A 13956-nucleotide genomic window follows, 5' to 3' on the forward strand; every position below is an offset into this window, starting at 1 on the left:
GCAAGATTTATGAGGTGAGAGCCTGGCTGGGCTGCCTCTTCCGTTGGGAAAGGCCTCCCTGCAGTATTTTCTGTCTTGTCAATGCTGCGTCTCACTTTAAATCGCCGCTGAAACAGGTATTTCCCCCTTTGCCTATTACACCTCTTAAACTGTCTCTTCCTCTGCCGTTGTCTCTATGAATTGTTTTGCATGAAACCCACACAGCAGCGTTGTTTTGGCCCAGGTGAGGTCTAACAGCAAAGGAAGGTGCAGACTAAAGTCCTCGGATGACAGGGCTTTGAGTCTGGGTCACACGTGTCTGACAACACATGCCTGTGTATGTGTGGGCTTGTGGAGGTGTCTGTGGGTACGTTTCTAGGTACACTTTGCTTTGGGTGTCCGTGCTGAAATTAAGTGCATGTTTGCATACAAGCACACACCCACCCGTCAGCTTCTGTATGCGTAAAAATGCAAATATGCACGTACATGCATGTCATATGTATGACCCGTGCATATGTCCAGGTCCCTGCGTCTCTCTGTCCCTCTCTCTATTCTTGCCTCTCAGGTTAGCATCTCTCTCTAACCCCACCCAAGAGCTTTGGTCACGTTTTTGGTGGTGGTTTGCAAGGACCACTGGAAATACTGATTCAGCCCGACCTAACCGCGGCCACAGCTCTTCGGTTTGGTCCAGTCAGCCCCATCCCCCAGCACGAAGCAGCAAAACCACCGCGGCTGGTCTGAGCATCCCTGGCTAACAACAACCTGGAAATCCCCGGCCGGTGCTGAGAAGTGACAGGGTCGCCCAACGATGGGCAAAGCCTTCCAGACCAACCTGGTCTCCTGGCCCTTCCAGGGGAGACCTAAACACAGAGCGGTGCCAGGCGGAGGTGGGCGGTGGAGGGGGCGTCTCGGTCGCTCCGAGTCCAGCAAATGCTGGGCAGAAACCAATGGGTGACTGTGGCCCAACGGTGATCCCTCGGAGGCAGCCAATGACCTCGCTTCGCTCTGCACCCCGCCCTTGCCACAGCGCGCAGCTGGACCGTTGGAACCAGCAGGATGAGGGAGCGCAGCGCCTGTACTGGGAGGTGGGGGCGTGGCCAACACAAGGACCCACCCATCCCTACATGGTAGGCTCTCTATTGGCTATACTGGGGCAACGCGGCGGGCGGAGGGGCGGGGCGCGGGGCGCGCATGTGGGCGTGGCCTGAGGGCGTGGCCGGCGGGGGGCGGGGCGGCGGCGCTGTCGCAGTGAGAGCTGGAGCGGCGGCGGCCGGTCTGGAGCTGCGGCTGGGGAGGCTGCGCGGCGAGTGGAGCTGCGGGGCCGGGAACAGGTGATCGCAGCGGGAGACCCGCGCCCTCCCGAGTTGCGGCGCCCGAGTCCGCGCTTTTGGGCGCAGCAGCAGCCTCCCAGTCCGGGACTGATCGAGGCCAGCTACAGGCTTCGCACGCGCTTCTCGGGCATCCCTTTGCCTGCGCGAGCGTCTGAAGCCCCCGGGTCCCGCGAAACCTCGGGAGCCGCAGCTGTGCAGAGCAAAGTTGTGGACGTGTTCGGATCGCCGGGCCCCGCGCCGTCTCCACCAGCCGTGCGCGCGCTCTAGGAGCGGTGCTCGTGCTGCAGCCCCGGGGGCTCCCGTTGCAAACTGCTCCAGAGGCTGAAACTTCGGGTGCGAGCGGGCCGGGGCCTGCGTGCGCCCCTGCGCACCCTGCTAGGGCGTCACAGACGGCATGTGACAGCTCCGGCGCGGGAAGGCGCGGTAGGGCGCGGGCTCCGTGGACCAGGCGGACGGCAGGCTGCAGCGCACGGCGGGCCCGGGCTCCAGCTGAGCAGCCCCCCTCGCCCGGGCCCCGCCGAGGCCGCTGCGCCCCCGCCCTCGCGCGTGAGGACTCGCTCCAAACTCCCTGAACTTCGGGCGGGTCCCAGAGCGGCCGCCTCGGGGTGCGCAGTCCTGCTCGGGGACCCCATCCGCTGCGCTCTCGCTCCCCACCCTTGAGGACTCCCGGGAGCCCCGGCGGAGCTGACAGCCCCCTACTGCTGGCCACGCCGCGATGCTGGTGAGGAGAGTGCCGGGCTTCGTCCCGGCCTCGCCGTGGGGGCTGCGGCTGCCGCAGAAGTTCCTTTTCCTGCTCTTCCTCTCGGGCCTGGTCACCCTGTGCTTTGGCGCCCTGTTCCTGCTGCCCCATTCCTCTCGCCTCAAGCGCTTCTTCTCGGCCTCGCGGACCCAGCAGCCCGGCCTGGAGGTGATGGCCGAAATCGCCGGCCAGCACCCGGTGTCAGAGCAAGAGCCACCTCCCAACCCTGCCCCCGCGGCTCCGGCCCCGGGCGAGGACGATCCCGGCCGCGCGGTCAATGTCCTCCGTAGGAAAGGGTGGCTGCGGCGCACCCGCCCCACGGGGCCCCGGGAGGAGGGCAACAGCGTTGCAGCCCCCAGGCCGCTGGAAGAGAGCGTCCGGTTCAGTTTCGACTACAATGCTTTCCGAAGCCGCCTTCGACACCCGGTCTTGGGGACAAGGACTGATGAGAGTAAGGAGTCCCAGAGTCTAGTGCGAGCTCAGCGCGAGAAAGTCAAAGAGGTAAGCACCCCCTGCCCCAACACATACCTCCCGCCAAGACTTCCTCCTTGACCCCTCCTGGCTCCTGGTCTACCTGAGACCCTTCAGACACACTGCAGCACTGCCTCCCTCTCCAAAGTTACTCTCTCTCTTCGGTGCATACTTAGAGTAACTAGGGCTTTAGCTTATGACCCCTTTCCAACCCCTAGGCGGATCATTCCTCTTGAGTCCCCAGCCCTGGTGGGTTCCACGCTTTCCCTTGCTGGGCATCTAGTGTGGAGTGGACTCTAGGTCCTTAGTTTGCATTTGTGCAGGAGGAAGCCACTAGAAAATTTCCCTCACTGTGTTGTGTCTGTAAGTCTTGACTTCCCCTAAGCCTCAGTAGGATATGGAAACCCAAGATGTGTGAGGTATTTGGTATCCTGTTTTGTAATCTCTCGGCATCTTGCAAACCAGAGATGTTTAGCATTCCTGAAACGGCTTCTATCGAGCTTCGCAACAATTGTACATAATTGCATGTGAAAGAGGAAGGAATGATCAATAAAGCAGTGGTAGGTAATGTTACAGAAGCTCTAAGGCTATTGGCTTAATGAGGTGGGTCTTGGAACAGAGGGATGGTGAAGGATCATTTTGAGTCACAGTCTTAGTTTAAGACATCAAAGACAAATGCAGCCTGGACATGGCTTTCAGACAGTTGCCAAGAAGCCATTGGTACCTGAATGTTCTGCCCTACCCCAGCCAAGAGTGGTCTGTGTGAGATGTGCGGCCAGCATAGCAGAGGGGGCTGCAGTGATACCCCCAGGCCACAAGGGGGCTGTGAGCAAGCAGTGGGCCAGGGTCTTCTCTCTGGAAAGAAGAGGATGCTCTCCCCCTTCCTGGGGACCCAGAAGGAAAGCATTGCTTCAGTCAGGACCTCTGAGTTTACTGCGGGCAGTCAGCAGCCCTGCTTCATTTCTAGAGGGAGCAGGCACCTTTAGGGTCTCCCCTGCCAAGATCTACTAGAGCCACTGGAGGGCTTGGCTACCCTCTTCCTCTGTGGGAGCTCACCACCGTTCTGTCTGCTCGTACCCAAAGGTGCGGTGCAGAGCCCTGTTTGAGACTCTCAAAAAGCAATCACAGGGCATGTGAAGTCATGCAGAAGCTAAGTCCTTGGTGTGTGCATGCTCGTGTGTGCACGTGAGAAACTCAGTCTCCCAACTGTCACTCAACTCTGGAAGGCTAATCAAAGACTAGACTTTCAACAGTTGAGGAACAGACATCATTTCTCCTCTTTCTGTTAATGGCTGTCTTGTGCCCCGTTCACCTGCACTATTCGCCTTTCCCCTCCCCGAAGCTGCTTCCTAGCACAGGCCCTCTTCACAGTCTTCCGAACTTCCTTGGCGGGCTGCAGCCCCCAGTGAAATCAATCACACATACATTGCTTGCATGTATGCCATTTCTCATGGGATGCCTAGAGCTGCCAAGAAATTGTCAAAAAGATCTCCAGAAGGATTGAGAATTCACTACTGTGGAAGAGGTACAGCGACTCTTCTGAAAGCCTGGGTTACAGTCTCCCTGGTTTGGGTAGCCTGGCCGCTGGAGGGGAACGTGGCTCTGTCCATGTGGAGACAGCCTTTGTCACTAGCAGAGGCTGGGATTCCAACTTTCTGTAGTGGCTGAGGATGGTAGGAGGTGTGAGGACTCCATGCTTTGCAGGTGGGTGTGACGTAATACAGCAGGAGGAGGGCTACATTGTTGCCACGTATCTGGATCTGAGATGTGTCATCTCCTTACACCCTTGGTATAGCTGGAGGCGTGCTAAGGGTTCCCTGCAGCTGCTATTCCACAGCCTTGGAGACTGCAAGCTCCTCAGGGTGATATTCACAGTTATGTTTGGGGGCCTGTGGTCTTTTCAGGCTACTTGACTTTGAACCCTGCCCCATGTCGCCATCCTGAAAATGGTGGATGAGATCTTTTAGAAGTTAACATATGGTTCTGTCCCTGCTGTCCCACCAGAGGAGGCATCCTTGGACTACTGCTGGAGGTGTCTATTCGTGGCTGTTCTTCAGTTTCTCTGTATCACGCCACGGGGTGAATCATTTTAAAGGTGCCTGTTTTCCAAAAAGGACCGTGGCATTTGCCTCTGGTTTGTTTATTTCCAGACATGGATTGATTAGACCCGAGGAGAAGTAAAGCTAGCATCAGATAAAAAGAGCCCTGTTCTTATAAGATGAGATTTTTAAAGTGAAAATAAACATTGGGACAGAATTCGAGAGGGTGATAGATGGGGAGTGAATGGAAACTGGACGCTAGCTCCAGATCAAGTAAATGCATTTGTGAACATTCAGGTCTGAGAGATGAATGTGGGTGCGAAGCCTGTGCTGATAAGATGGGTCGAAGTTGCAGGCTGTGGTTATTCATGTCGAGAAATACTTTGTCACCTCTCGGTTTTGGAACCATGAAGAGAGCAATGTGTTGGAGATGGGGGACCAAGAGAACAAGGGTCGGTGTCTCAGCTACCAGCCATCATCTGTCTTTGGGCAAGTCACGTCCCTTCCCGCCTGGACCTTCCTGTAGGATTGGATGAAAGAGAGGTGACAGGCTGTTGGTGGACACTGGTCCAGCTCTGGAGCCTCTGTAGACTTCCATGACCACCAGGGACACCTTAGCCATCGAACTCTCTCCATCCTTGCACCCCCAAGTCCCATGAGATCAAGTGTAATCATGTGATGGTGGTTTTGGTGACAGTGATGGATATTATTGTATCCCTAGCTGTACCCATGAATAGCTATCTAAATGTTGATTAATTTCGTTATTCCCAGCACTCATATTGAACTTGGGAGATGGGGTTGAATGGCTCTACAGCTTGTGCTCATGAAGGGCAAAGAGGCTGGCTAGAATACAAAAGAGCGCAGGCTTGTTAACGACTTCTTTTTCCAGATCTGAGGACGATATGGACCCATAGGGATGCTTTTTGGCATTGTGGTGTGGCGTCATCTACATATGTGTTGGGATGCATTCATAGCTGTCCTGGGACATGTTTGATAAGAAATGGGAGACCTTGTGCATTGGTCCATGGTCAAGCTCGGGCTTTTCTTACATGTAAGAGTTGGGAATGGGCACCCTGTCAGTATCACATTCCAGGGAAATAATTTACACTGTTCTGAATTCATAATGGTGGGTTGCTGATCTGAAAAACCTTGTGGGTCCCTCCCAATGAAGGGGACTTTTGTCAAACGGAATGGACAATCTGGAGCCATGATACTGGTCATGAGTTTTGGGTGTTCTCCTAGCCCTTATGTTACTTTAGGACAAATTATAGGAAGGACCACTCCTTCTGGTTCCTGTTCCTGAAGTGCTTGTCAGGGCAAAGAGAACCTGGGTCGAGTTTCTGCTTTGTTTTCCAGTTGGCCCTGGACTGTCACATGTCACCACCTCACAGCCATCTTACAGAGAATCCTGCCTGGTTCCACTCTGATTGTGGTCTAGGTCTTGGTCTTGATATGGTAAAACCAAGAGACCAGAATTCAGAGACTGCTCCTCCCCCCCATCCCTGTTTGCTGCTGTGTTCATGGATCAGCTCTAGTACTTGGTGTGCCATTTAGTTGGCCCAGATACTTGAATACCAACCAATTCAGTTTTATTCAAGATCTGTATATTGGGCTGATGTGGTAATTTGAATGTAATTGGCCCCCATAAGCTCATAGGGAATGGCACTATTAGGAGGTGTGGCTTTGTTGGAGTGGGTGTGACCTTGCTGGAGGGTGTGTCACTGTGAGGGCAGGTTTTGAGGTTTCCTATACTCAAGATATTGCCCTGTATTGCAGTCAATTTCCTGTCACCTGTAAGATGTAGGACTTTCAGCTACACTTCAGCATCATGTCTGCCTGCATGCTGCCCTGTCCTGCCATGATGTAATGGACTGAAATTCTAAACTGTAAGCGAGCCACCACAATTAGATGTTGTCCTTTATAAGAGCTGTCGTGGTCATGGTGTCTCTTCACAGCAATAGAAACCATAAGACAGCTGAGGAGATTGGTCAGTTGGTAAAGTTCTTCAGGACTTGAGTTTGAACCTCAGAACCCGTGTCAAAAAGCAGAGCTTGGTGCTGTGTCCTTATCCCAGTCATGGGAAGGTAGGGACGGGTGGATGCTTAGGATTTATTAGCCAGTCAGCCTAGTCAAAAAAAAAAAAAAAAGCCATGTTAAGGGATCTGCTGCCAGGCCTGACAAGTTGCCTTTGGTCCCTGAGACTCACATGGTGGAATGAAATAACTGTCTCCAAAAACTGTCCCCTGACCTTCACTGTGGTGCTACAATATGTGTGGTGCACCCCCTCCCATAGACAAAATAAGTAAATATTTAAAAATTGCTGCTCTTAGAGGTAAAGCAAAAGCAAGATGGATAACGTGTGGTTATGTGTGCACCCTCTCTTAACATGCACCACACACACACACACAGAGAGAGAGAGAGAGAGAGACAGAGAGAGAGCGAGAGAGCGAGAGAGAGAGAGAGAGAGAGAGAGAGAGAGAGAGAGAGAGAGAGAGAGAGAGGGAGGGAGGGAGGGAGGGAGAGCGCGAGAGAGAGAGACAGAGAGAGAGAAAGGGAGGGAGGGAGGGAGAGCGAGAGAGAGACAGAGAGAGACAGAGACAGAGAGAGAGAGAGAGAGAGAGAGAGAGAGAGAGAGAGAGAGAGAGAGAGAGAGAGAGAGAGAGAGAGAGAGAGAGAGAGAGAGAGGAGAGAGAACTGTAAATGAACAGTTACGACTGCTGGTCGTTGAGGCTGAATCTTTGCCCCAAGAACACCTGTGATTTCCAAGGAGGCGACAGGGACCTCCAGCCAGGTTTAAGGGCTTTAATGGCTCAGCCACCCAAAAGGTTGCCTAAAAGTATCAGTACTTTTCCAAGGCTAATTTGAAGGGGGTGGAGATGAATGAACTCTTTCCTGCCTGGATAGCAGGCACCTGGAGGATGCTTTTAATTGTCCCAAAGTGCCTTTGGCTTGGCAAGACGTGTCCCTGGCTCTACCCTCGGGGCCTGCCACCCCCAAGCCTCCAGGATATTGCTGGCTGTGACAGGAGATGCTGTCATCTTGGCGAATGATCTTTGCTCCTCATTAGTAGGCTGGTTCATTAGTCATATGTAGTTTCTCTGTGTCTCTGATTTATCATCACTGGTACCAGGGACAGGTAGGAAAATTAAAAGGCGTTGTGTTCTTTGTAGCATGTGAATGGGAGTCTGGGAGATGCATAGGATAATTAATATTAGGAATGGCTCAGATCGAAATGGCTTCGTCGCAAAGAGCTGACTTGCAGATCCATCGAAAATCCTTTTTGTCTTCCCTGCCCCTCCGTTTCCCTCTTGCCTGGGCTGTGTAGTTCATTTGACTTAGGTGGAGACGGGCTGGAATAACTGGACACATTCCTCAGGAGACTCTTGTATCTTGAGCCTGGTCACCCCTTTCCAACTCCTTAGAACTTCCTGCATTGGTTAACAGGCCGGCCGCTGCTAACACCTGCACATCGATGTCTCTCCGCTTCCTCTCTGGGTTGCCAGTCTTTTGGGAGACTGGGCATTAGAGAAGCAATTGCTTCCTGGGCCTCACATCCTTAACTCTGTCTTTAGTGTTAGACAAGAAACAAATGAAATGGGGCCTGTAAAGAAGTCAGCTGTTTATTTCACAGTAGAGTTAGCAGGGGGGGGGTGAGAATATAGATTCCTTGAGGTGTTCAGAGTGACTGATTTACATCCATGTTCACAAGACGCCTTTTCCCCAGCTTTCCCACAAGACGGATCTATTACTCCACCAAAAATAAATATTGTGATATATATTAGGCACACTTTGCTCAGAGGGTCTTATATCTCTTCTCTTATTGGAAAAAATAAATCAGGCTCATAGATGGCAAATCCTGGCACAGAGAAGCTGCTTGGTAATCGTGGTGGACAACAGGCCTTGAGAGTGCTGTCGTTCAAGCTCGGGGATTCTGCATCCTGAGCTGAGGTCAGGGGTAGGGGAGGCACTGGGAGTTTTAGGAAACTTTCCTGTCACGTGTCTGTTAGCCACATGGGCAACAACTTAGCCGTGAAATGATGAACTGGGCATTCAGGACAGTGGTTGCCTTGAATGTTTTTTGCATGTCTTGAAGACAGGGACTACACGTGGAACATATCTGAGTGTCCCAGCCGGGGGTGACTGTTATTACAGCTTCTTGTGCCTGCAGTTCCGAAACACCAGGCTCATTCAGACAGTAACAGCCCCTCTTTCCACCATCAGGCAGAGGTTTGACACAAATGTTTGCAAAACTGCGGGAAAAACAATACAATTTCTCGGCTCCATGTTTCCATAGCTGATAATGGAGACTCCATAAAGAATTTTGACAGCCAAAGGACCCTGGTCCCTCCTCCGCTTCCTCCTTCATGTCTCATCTCTCTGGGGGCTAATTAGCACCCAGCGTAGGCATAGATCTCGTCTCCCCTTGCCCTTCTCTCTCTTTTTGTTTTTTGGGATCATATTTCTCTGTTTAACCCCAACTGTCCTGGAACTCACTCTGTAGACCAGGCTGGCCTCAAACTCACAGAGACCCGACTGCCTCTGCCTTCCGAGTGCTAGGATCAAAGGCATGGGCCACCACCACCAGATCCCTTTCTGCTAACAAAGTCTATGCAGGCAAGAGTGTTCTCATTAGCCTTGTTTTGGGGTCCCTACCTTTCAAGAGAGCAGCAGCCATAGTGTGGTGGCTTAACTACAGATGTTTGTTGCCCCTCCCCCACCCAGGGTTTGTTTTCTAAGATTTGGTTTGAGAGCCCCCAGATCTGGTAGGTCGGTGTTCATCACAACTCTTCCTTACACCGGGGTCTGACTGTCTCTCACCTCGGCAGTGTCTTCTTAACTGAAACTAAATACTGGAGTGGCTGGCCACAGGATTTAGTGCCATCTGTGGAAATTTTTGTGGGACAAATTTGTACCTCCTAAAGATTAAACTTACTCTCTCTGTCTCTCTGTCTCTGTCTCTGTCTCTCTGTCTCTGTCTCTGTCTCTCTGTCTCTGTCTCTGTCTCTGTCTCTCTGTCTCTGTCTCTGTCTCTCTCTCTCTGTACATACGTTTGTGCTTGTGTGAATTTATGTGCACATATGTGTCCTTGGTGGGGCACTGGATCCCCTGGAACTGAAGTTACAGGTGGTTGTGAGCTGCCTGACGTGGGTGCTGGGAGCCAAACTTGGGTCCTCTGCAAGAGCAGCCAGTGCTGTTGCCCTGAGCCGCCTCTCCAGCTGCAGCTTTGGCATTCTGACTAGAGCCCTCCTGGGTAGGTGAATAACATCTGGCATATTCTGGGTCAGCTCCTGGAGACCCTTCACTAAGGAGTCTGCCATTTTCAGCCAACAAGTAACAGGGCGTTGTTTTTTTTCCCCTCCTCGCCTTTTACCTCAGTCGCTTTCTGCGGCATCCCACCACACAAGTCATTCTTGGCAACTCAGTGGTCTTTGTACTCACTGCTATGCAATGCAGCCGTGTCCTGAAGGGTCCAGGACATGTCATTGCTGCTCCTGTGTACCTTCTTTTCCACAGCTTTGTGGTGTAGGTGTCATTTAGGTAAGTATAGTTTATATACAGTGAATGCACAGATCTTTTTTTTTGAGGGGGGGCAGTGGAGACAGCGTCTCTCTGTATAACAGCTCTCCTGGAACTCTCTGTAGATGAGGCTGCTTCAAACTTAGAGACCTGCCTGTCTCTGCCGGCCCCTCCCCCAATGCTGGGATTAAAGGTGTGCCACTAACACCACCACCAGGTTGAAATGCACAGATCTTAAATACAGTTTGCTGAGTTCCATCTGCTCCTGAAATGCTTTTGCTTTTTTGGAGTCTATCTCCAGAGGGTCCCCCATCTACCCCTCTCTCCATCTTGATTTCTCCCGGAAGACATCAGTGTAGCCTGCTGTCTAGTTAAGAATTTCTATTGCTGTAAAAAGACACCATGACCTCAGCAACTTTTTTTTTTTTTTGAGACAGGGTTTCTCTGTAGCTTTGGAGCATGTCCTGGAACTCACTCTGTAGACCGGGCTGGCCTCAAACCCACAGAGATCCTCCTGCCTCTGCCTCCCGAGTGCTGGGAGAGATGTGTGTGCCACTGGGCCTGGAGAGATGGCTCAGAGGTTAAGAGCACTGGCTGCTCTTTCAGAGGTCCTGAGTTCAATTCTCAGTACACACATGGTGGCTCACAACCATCTGTAATGTGTTCCAGTGCCCTCTTCTGTCCTGCAGTGCAGGCATACATACAGGCAGAACATTGTATAAACTGTATACATAATAAATAAATCTTAAGTGAAAAGAAAAAGCAGGTGCCTTATTTTTGTTCTCAAGGGAAAAGTATTTGTTTGATTTGATCGCCATAATGTTAGACACAGTTGTTTTATTTATTTATTTATTTTTTGATTAATGTGTTTTATCTAGCCAAAGAAATTCCCTCCTACTCCTAGTGTGCTGAGAGGTTTTTGCGTGTTTGTGTGTGTGCATGTGGAGGCCAGAGGACAACCTTGGTCCCCTGCACTGTTCTTTTGAGGCTGTCACTGGCTGGAACCCGTCAAGTAGGCTGTGCTGGCTGGGCAGTGAGCCCTGGGGACCCACGCGTCTCTGTCCCCCTGGAGGTGGGATACAAGTGTGTGCCACTGTGCTTGGCTTTCTGGTTTGGCTTTGAGACAGGGTTTCTCTGTGGCCTTGGAGGCTGTTCTGGAACTCGTCCTTGTAGACCAGGCTGGTCTTGAACTCACAGAGATCCTCCTGCCTCTGCCTCCCGAGTGCTTGGATTAAAGGCGTGCGCCACCTCCACCTGGCTTGTGCTTGGCTTTCTATACTTGACTTCTAGGGATGGACTGAGTCATTGTCCTGGTGCCTGTGGGATCAAATGCTGTCGGATGCTTCCCGACTCTGTGGAGATGGTGTCACTGTTTTCCTCTTTCATCTTGCCGCTATGATAAAGCAGGACGATCTAAACGTGTTCAGCCAGTGCACTTGATGCCCTGAGACTTTGAGGATTTTGTCCATAGTTTTATTTTAAGTATCCTTGTCTGTTTTTTGGTGTCGACATTGTGACAGCCTCATAGATGGGTTGTCTCCTGTCTGCATTCTGAAAGAATTGTGTGCGCATGTGTTCTTTTTTTTTTTTTTTTAATGTGTCTCATGTAACCCAGGTTGGCGTTGAACTCACATGTATCTGAGGATGACCTTGAACTTCTGATCCTCCTGTCCCCACTTCCCAAATGCAAGGATTACAGGTGTGTATGAGTATACTATCATACCTGAGTTTTTGTTTTGTTTTGTTTTTCGAGACAGGGTTTCTCTGAGGCTTTGGAGCCTGTCCTGGAACTAGCTCTTGTAGACCAGGCTGGTCTTGAATTTACCTCTGCCTCTCGAGTGCTGGGATTAAGGGCGCGCACCACCACTGACACCACCACTACCACCTGGCATCTTCTTTGTTTTTTATCTAGTGTTTTTTTTCCTTTAGTGCTGGGTACCAAATCCAGGGCCTTGCCTGTGCTAGACAATATAGGAGCTGTATTCTCAGTCCTAAGAAAATCTGGATTTTAATGTTGTGTGTATCTTAAGTGCTTGAAAGAATTCACCAGTAGCTGCTGAGATGTCTAGGTTGACAAGATTTTGTAGGAAGGGCTGGAGAAATGGCCGAGTGGTTAAGAACATGTTCTGCTCTTCCAGGGGCCCCCAGTTCTGTTCCCAGCACCCCTGTCAGGTGTTTCATAACTGCCTGTAACTCCTGCTCCAAGAGTTACAATGCTCTCTGTTGGCCACCTTGGGCGCTTGCACATACTTGCACAGATACACAAACACACAAAACTAACATAAGTCTTAAAAATTACAACTTTGGTCAAATAACAGATATAAAGTGATTCAGAATTTCATTTTCTTGTGTCAGCTTTACCAATTTGTTTTTCATAAATTTGTTTAATTCATACAAGTTGTAGACTCAAACCATTCCCACGAGTTTCATTTTCTTCTAGTTTTTTGAGGAATCTTTTGTGATCTTTCTTCCCTTCCTGAAACTGACAGTCTCTTTCTGTTAAGTCCTTCTTTTAATAGTAGTTTAGCTGTTAGTTTATCAGTTTTATTGATCTTCTCTAAGAATCAGTGTCTAGTATTTTCTTCGTGTGCATATCACATATGCATGTGTGTACAGTTGTCTATACAGCTGTGCTCACCTGTGCATGCATGTGTAGAGGCCAGAGTCAGGTGTCTTCCCCTCCCTCCCTCTCCCTCTCTCTCTTTCCCCCTCTTAATCCTGGCTTGCCTGGAACTTGCTATGAAGCCCAGGCTGGCCTCCAACTGAGAGATCCACCTGCCTCTGCCTCTTGAGAGTGCTGTGATTAAAGATCTCACTAACACTGCCAGCCCTCTCTCATTTTTCAAGACAAAGTTCATCACTGAACCTGGAGCTCACCATGTTGGCTACACTGGCTGATCAGCAAGAATCTGGTATCCGTGTGTGTGTGTGTGTGTGTGTGTGTGTGTGTGTGTGTGTGTGTGTGTGTGTGTGTGTTGCGCCCAGCTTTTTACAAGGGTGCCAGGGATCCAAGTTCAGATTTTCAGACTTGCACATTACCCACTGAGATATAGTTTGGCCCCTAATGTTTAAAATATTTCAATATCCATTTAAATTGTTTCTATTTTTGCATCGTGCTTTATTTTAGTTATCTGATATATTGTCCTTGAATTACTGTTGCTGTGATGAAACACCAGGACCAAAGCAAGTTGGGGAGGAAAGGGTTTGTCTGGCTCACATTTCTACATCTAAGGAAGTCAGGACAAGAGCTCAAACAGAGCAGGAACCTGGAAGCAGGAGCTGATGCAGAGGCCGTGGAGGAGTGTCTTACAGGTTTACTCCTCATAGCTTGCTCAGCCTGTTTTCATATAGAACCCAGGACCACCAACTCAGGGATGGCCCCACCCGCAGTGGGCTGGGCCTTCACCCATTAATCACTAATTAAGAAAATGGCTTGTAGTCTTCCTATAGCCCAATCCTATGGAGGCATTTTCTCAATTGAGACTCCTTCCTCTGATGACTCCAACTTGTATTAAATTGACATAAAACTATCCAGTATATACATGTACATTTACTATTGTAACTTCTTGATGAGTCAACTGTTCTTTTTAAAAAAAGCCACTTGGTTTATTTTTGTGTGCGTGCATGCCACAATGTGTGTATGCAGGTCAGAGGACAGCATGTGGTGGTCAGTTCTGTCTTTCCACCACACGACATTTTAGGGACGGAACTCAGTTAAGGCTTGGTGGTAGGTGCCTCTGCCTGCTGAGCCATCTCCCTGTTCTTCAAACAACCTTCTTACTCTTACAGGTGTGATTCTCTGTTTTCAATCATGCTTTTTGTACGAAGCTTACTGTACCTTCACATAGTGTCTTCAGCTTTCACACAATGAGTATGATAG

The 13956-nt window shown here is 50.5% G+C and overlaps 1 protein-coding gene across 1 annotated transcript in view; it reads left to right on the forward strand.

The window, feature by feature from the left end:
- The first annotated feature begins 1230 nt into the window (after positions 1-1230).
- Positions 1231-13956, forward strand: part of Man1c1 (mannosidase alpha class 1C member 1) — a 142246-nt gene continuing 129520 nt past the window's right edge. Inside the window, exon 1 of the mRNA XM_005079590.4 lies at positions 1231-2550. Coding sequence (XP_005079647.1) covers positions 2026-2550 — 525 coding nt within the window. The 5' untranslated portion in view covers positions 1231-2025. The remainder of the gene's footprint in view (positions 2551-13956) is intronic.

This window comes from Mesocricetus auratus, unplaced genomic scaffold, assembly GCF_017639785.1.
Source record: "Mesocricetus auratus isolate SY011 unplaced genomic scaffold, BCM_Maur_2.0 Super-Scaffold_100014, whole genome shotgun sequence".
NCBI lineage: Eukaryota > Metazoa > Chordata > Mammalia > Rodentia > Cricetidae > Mesocricetus > Mesocricetus auratus.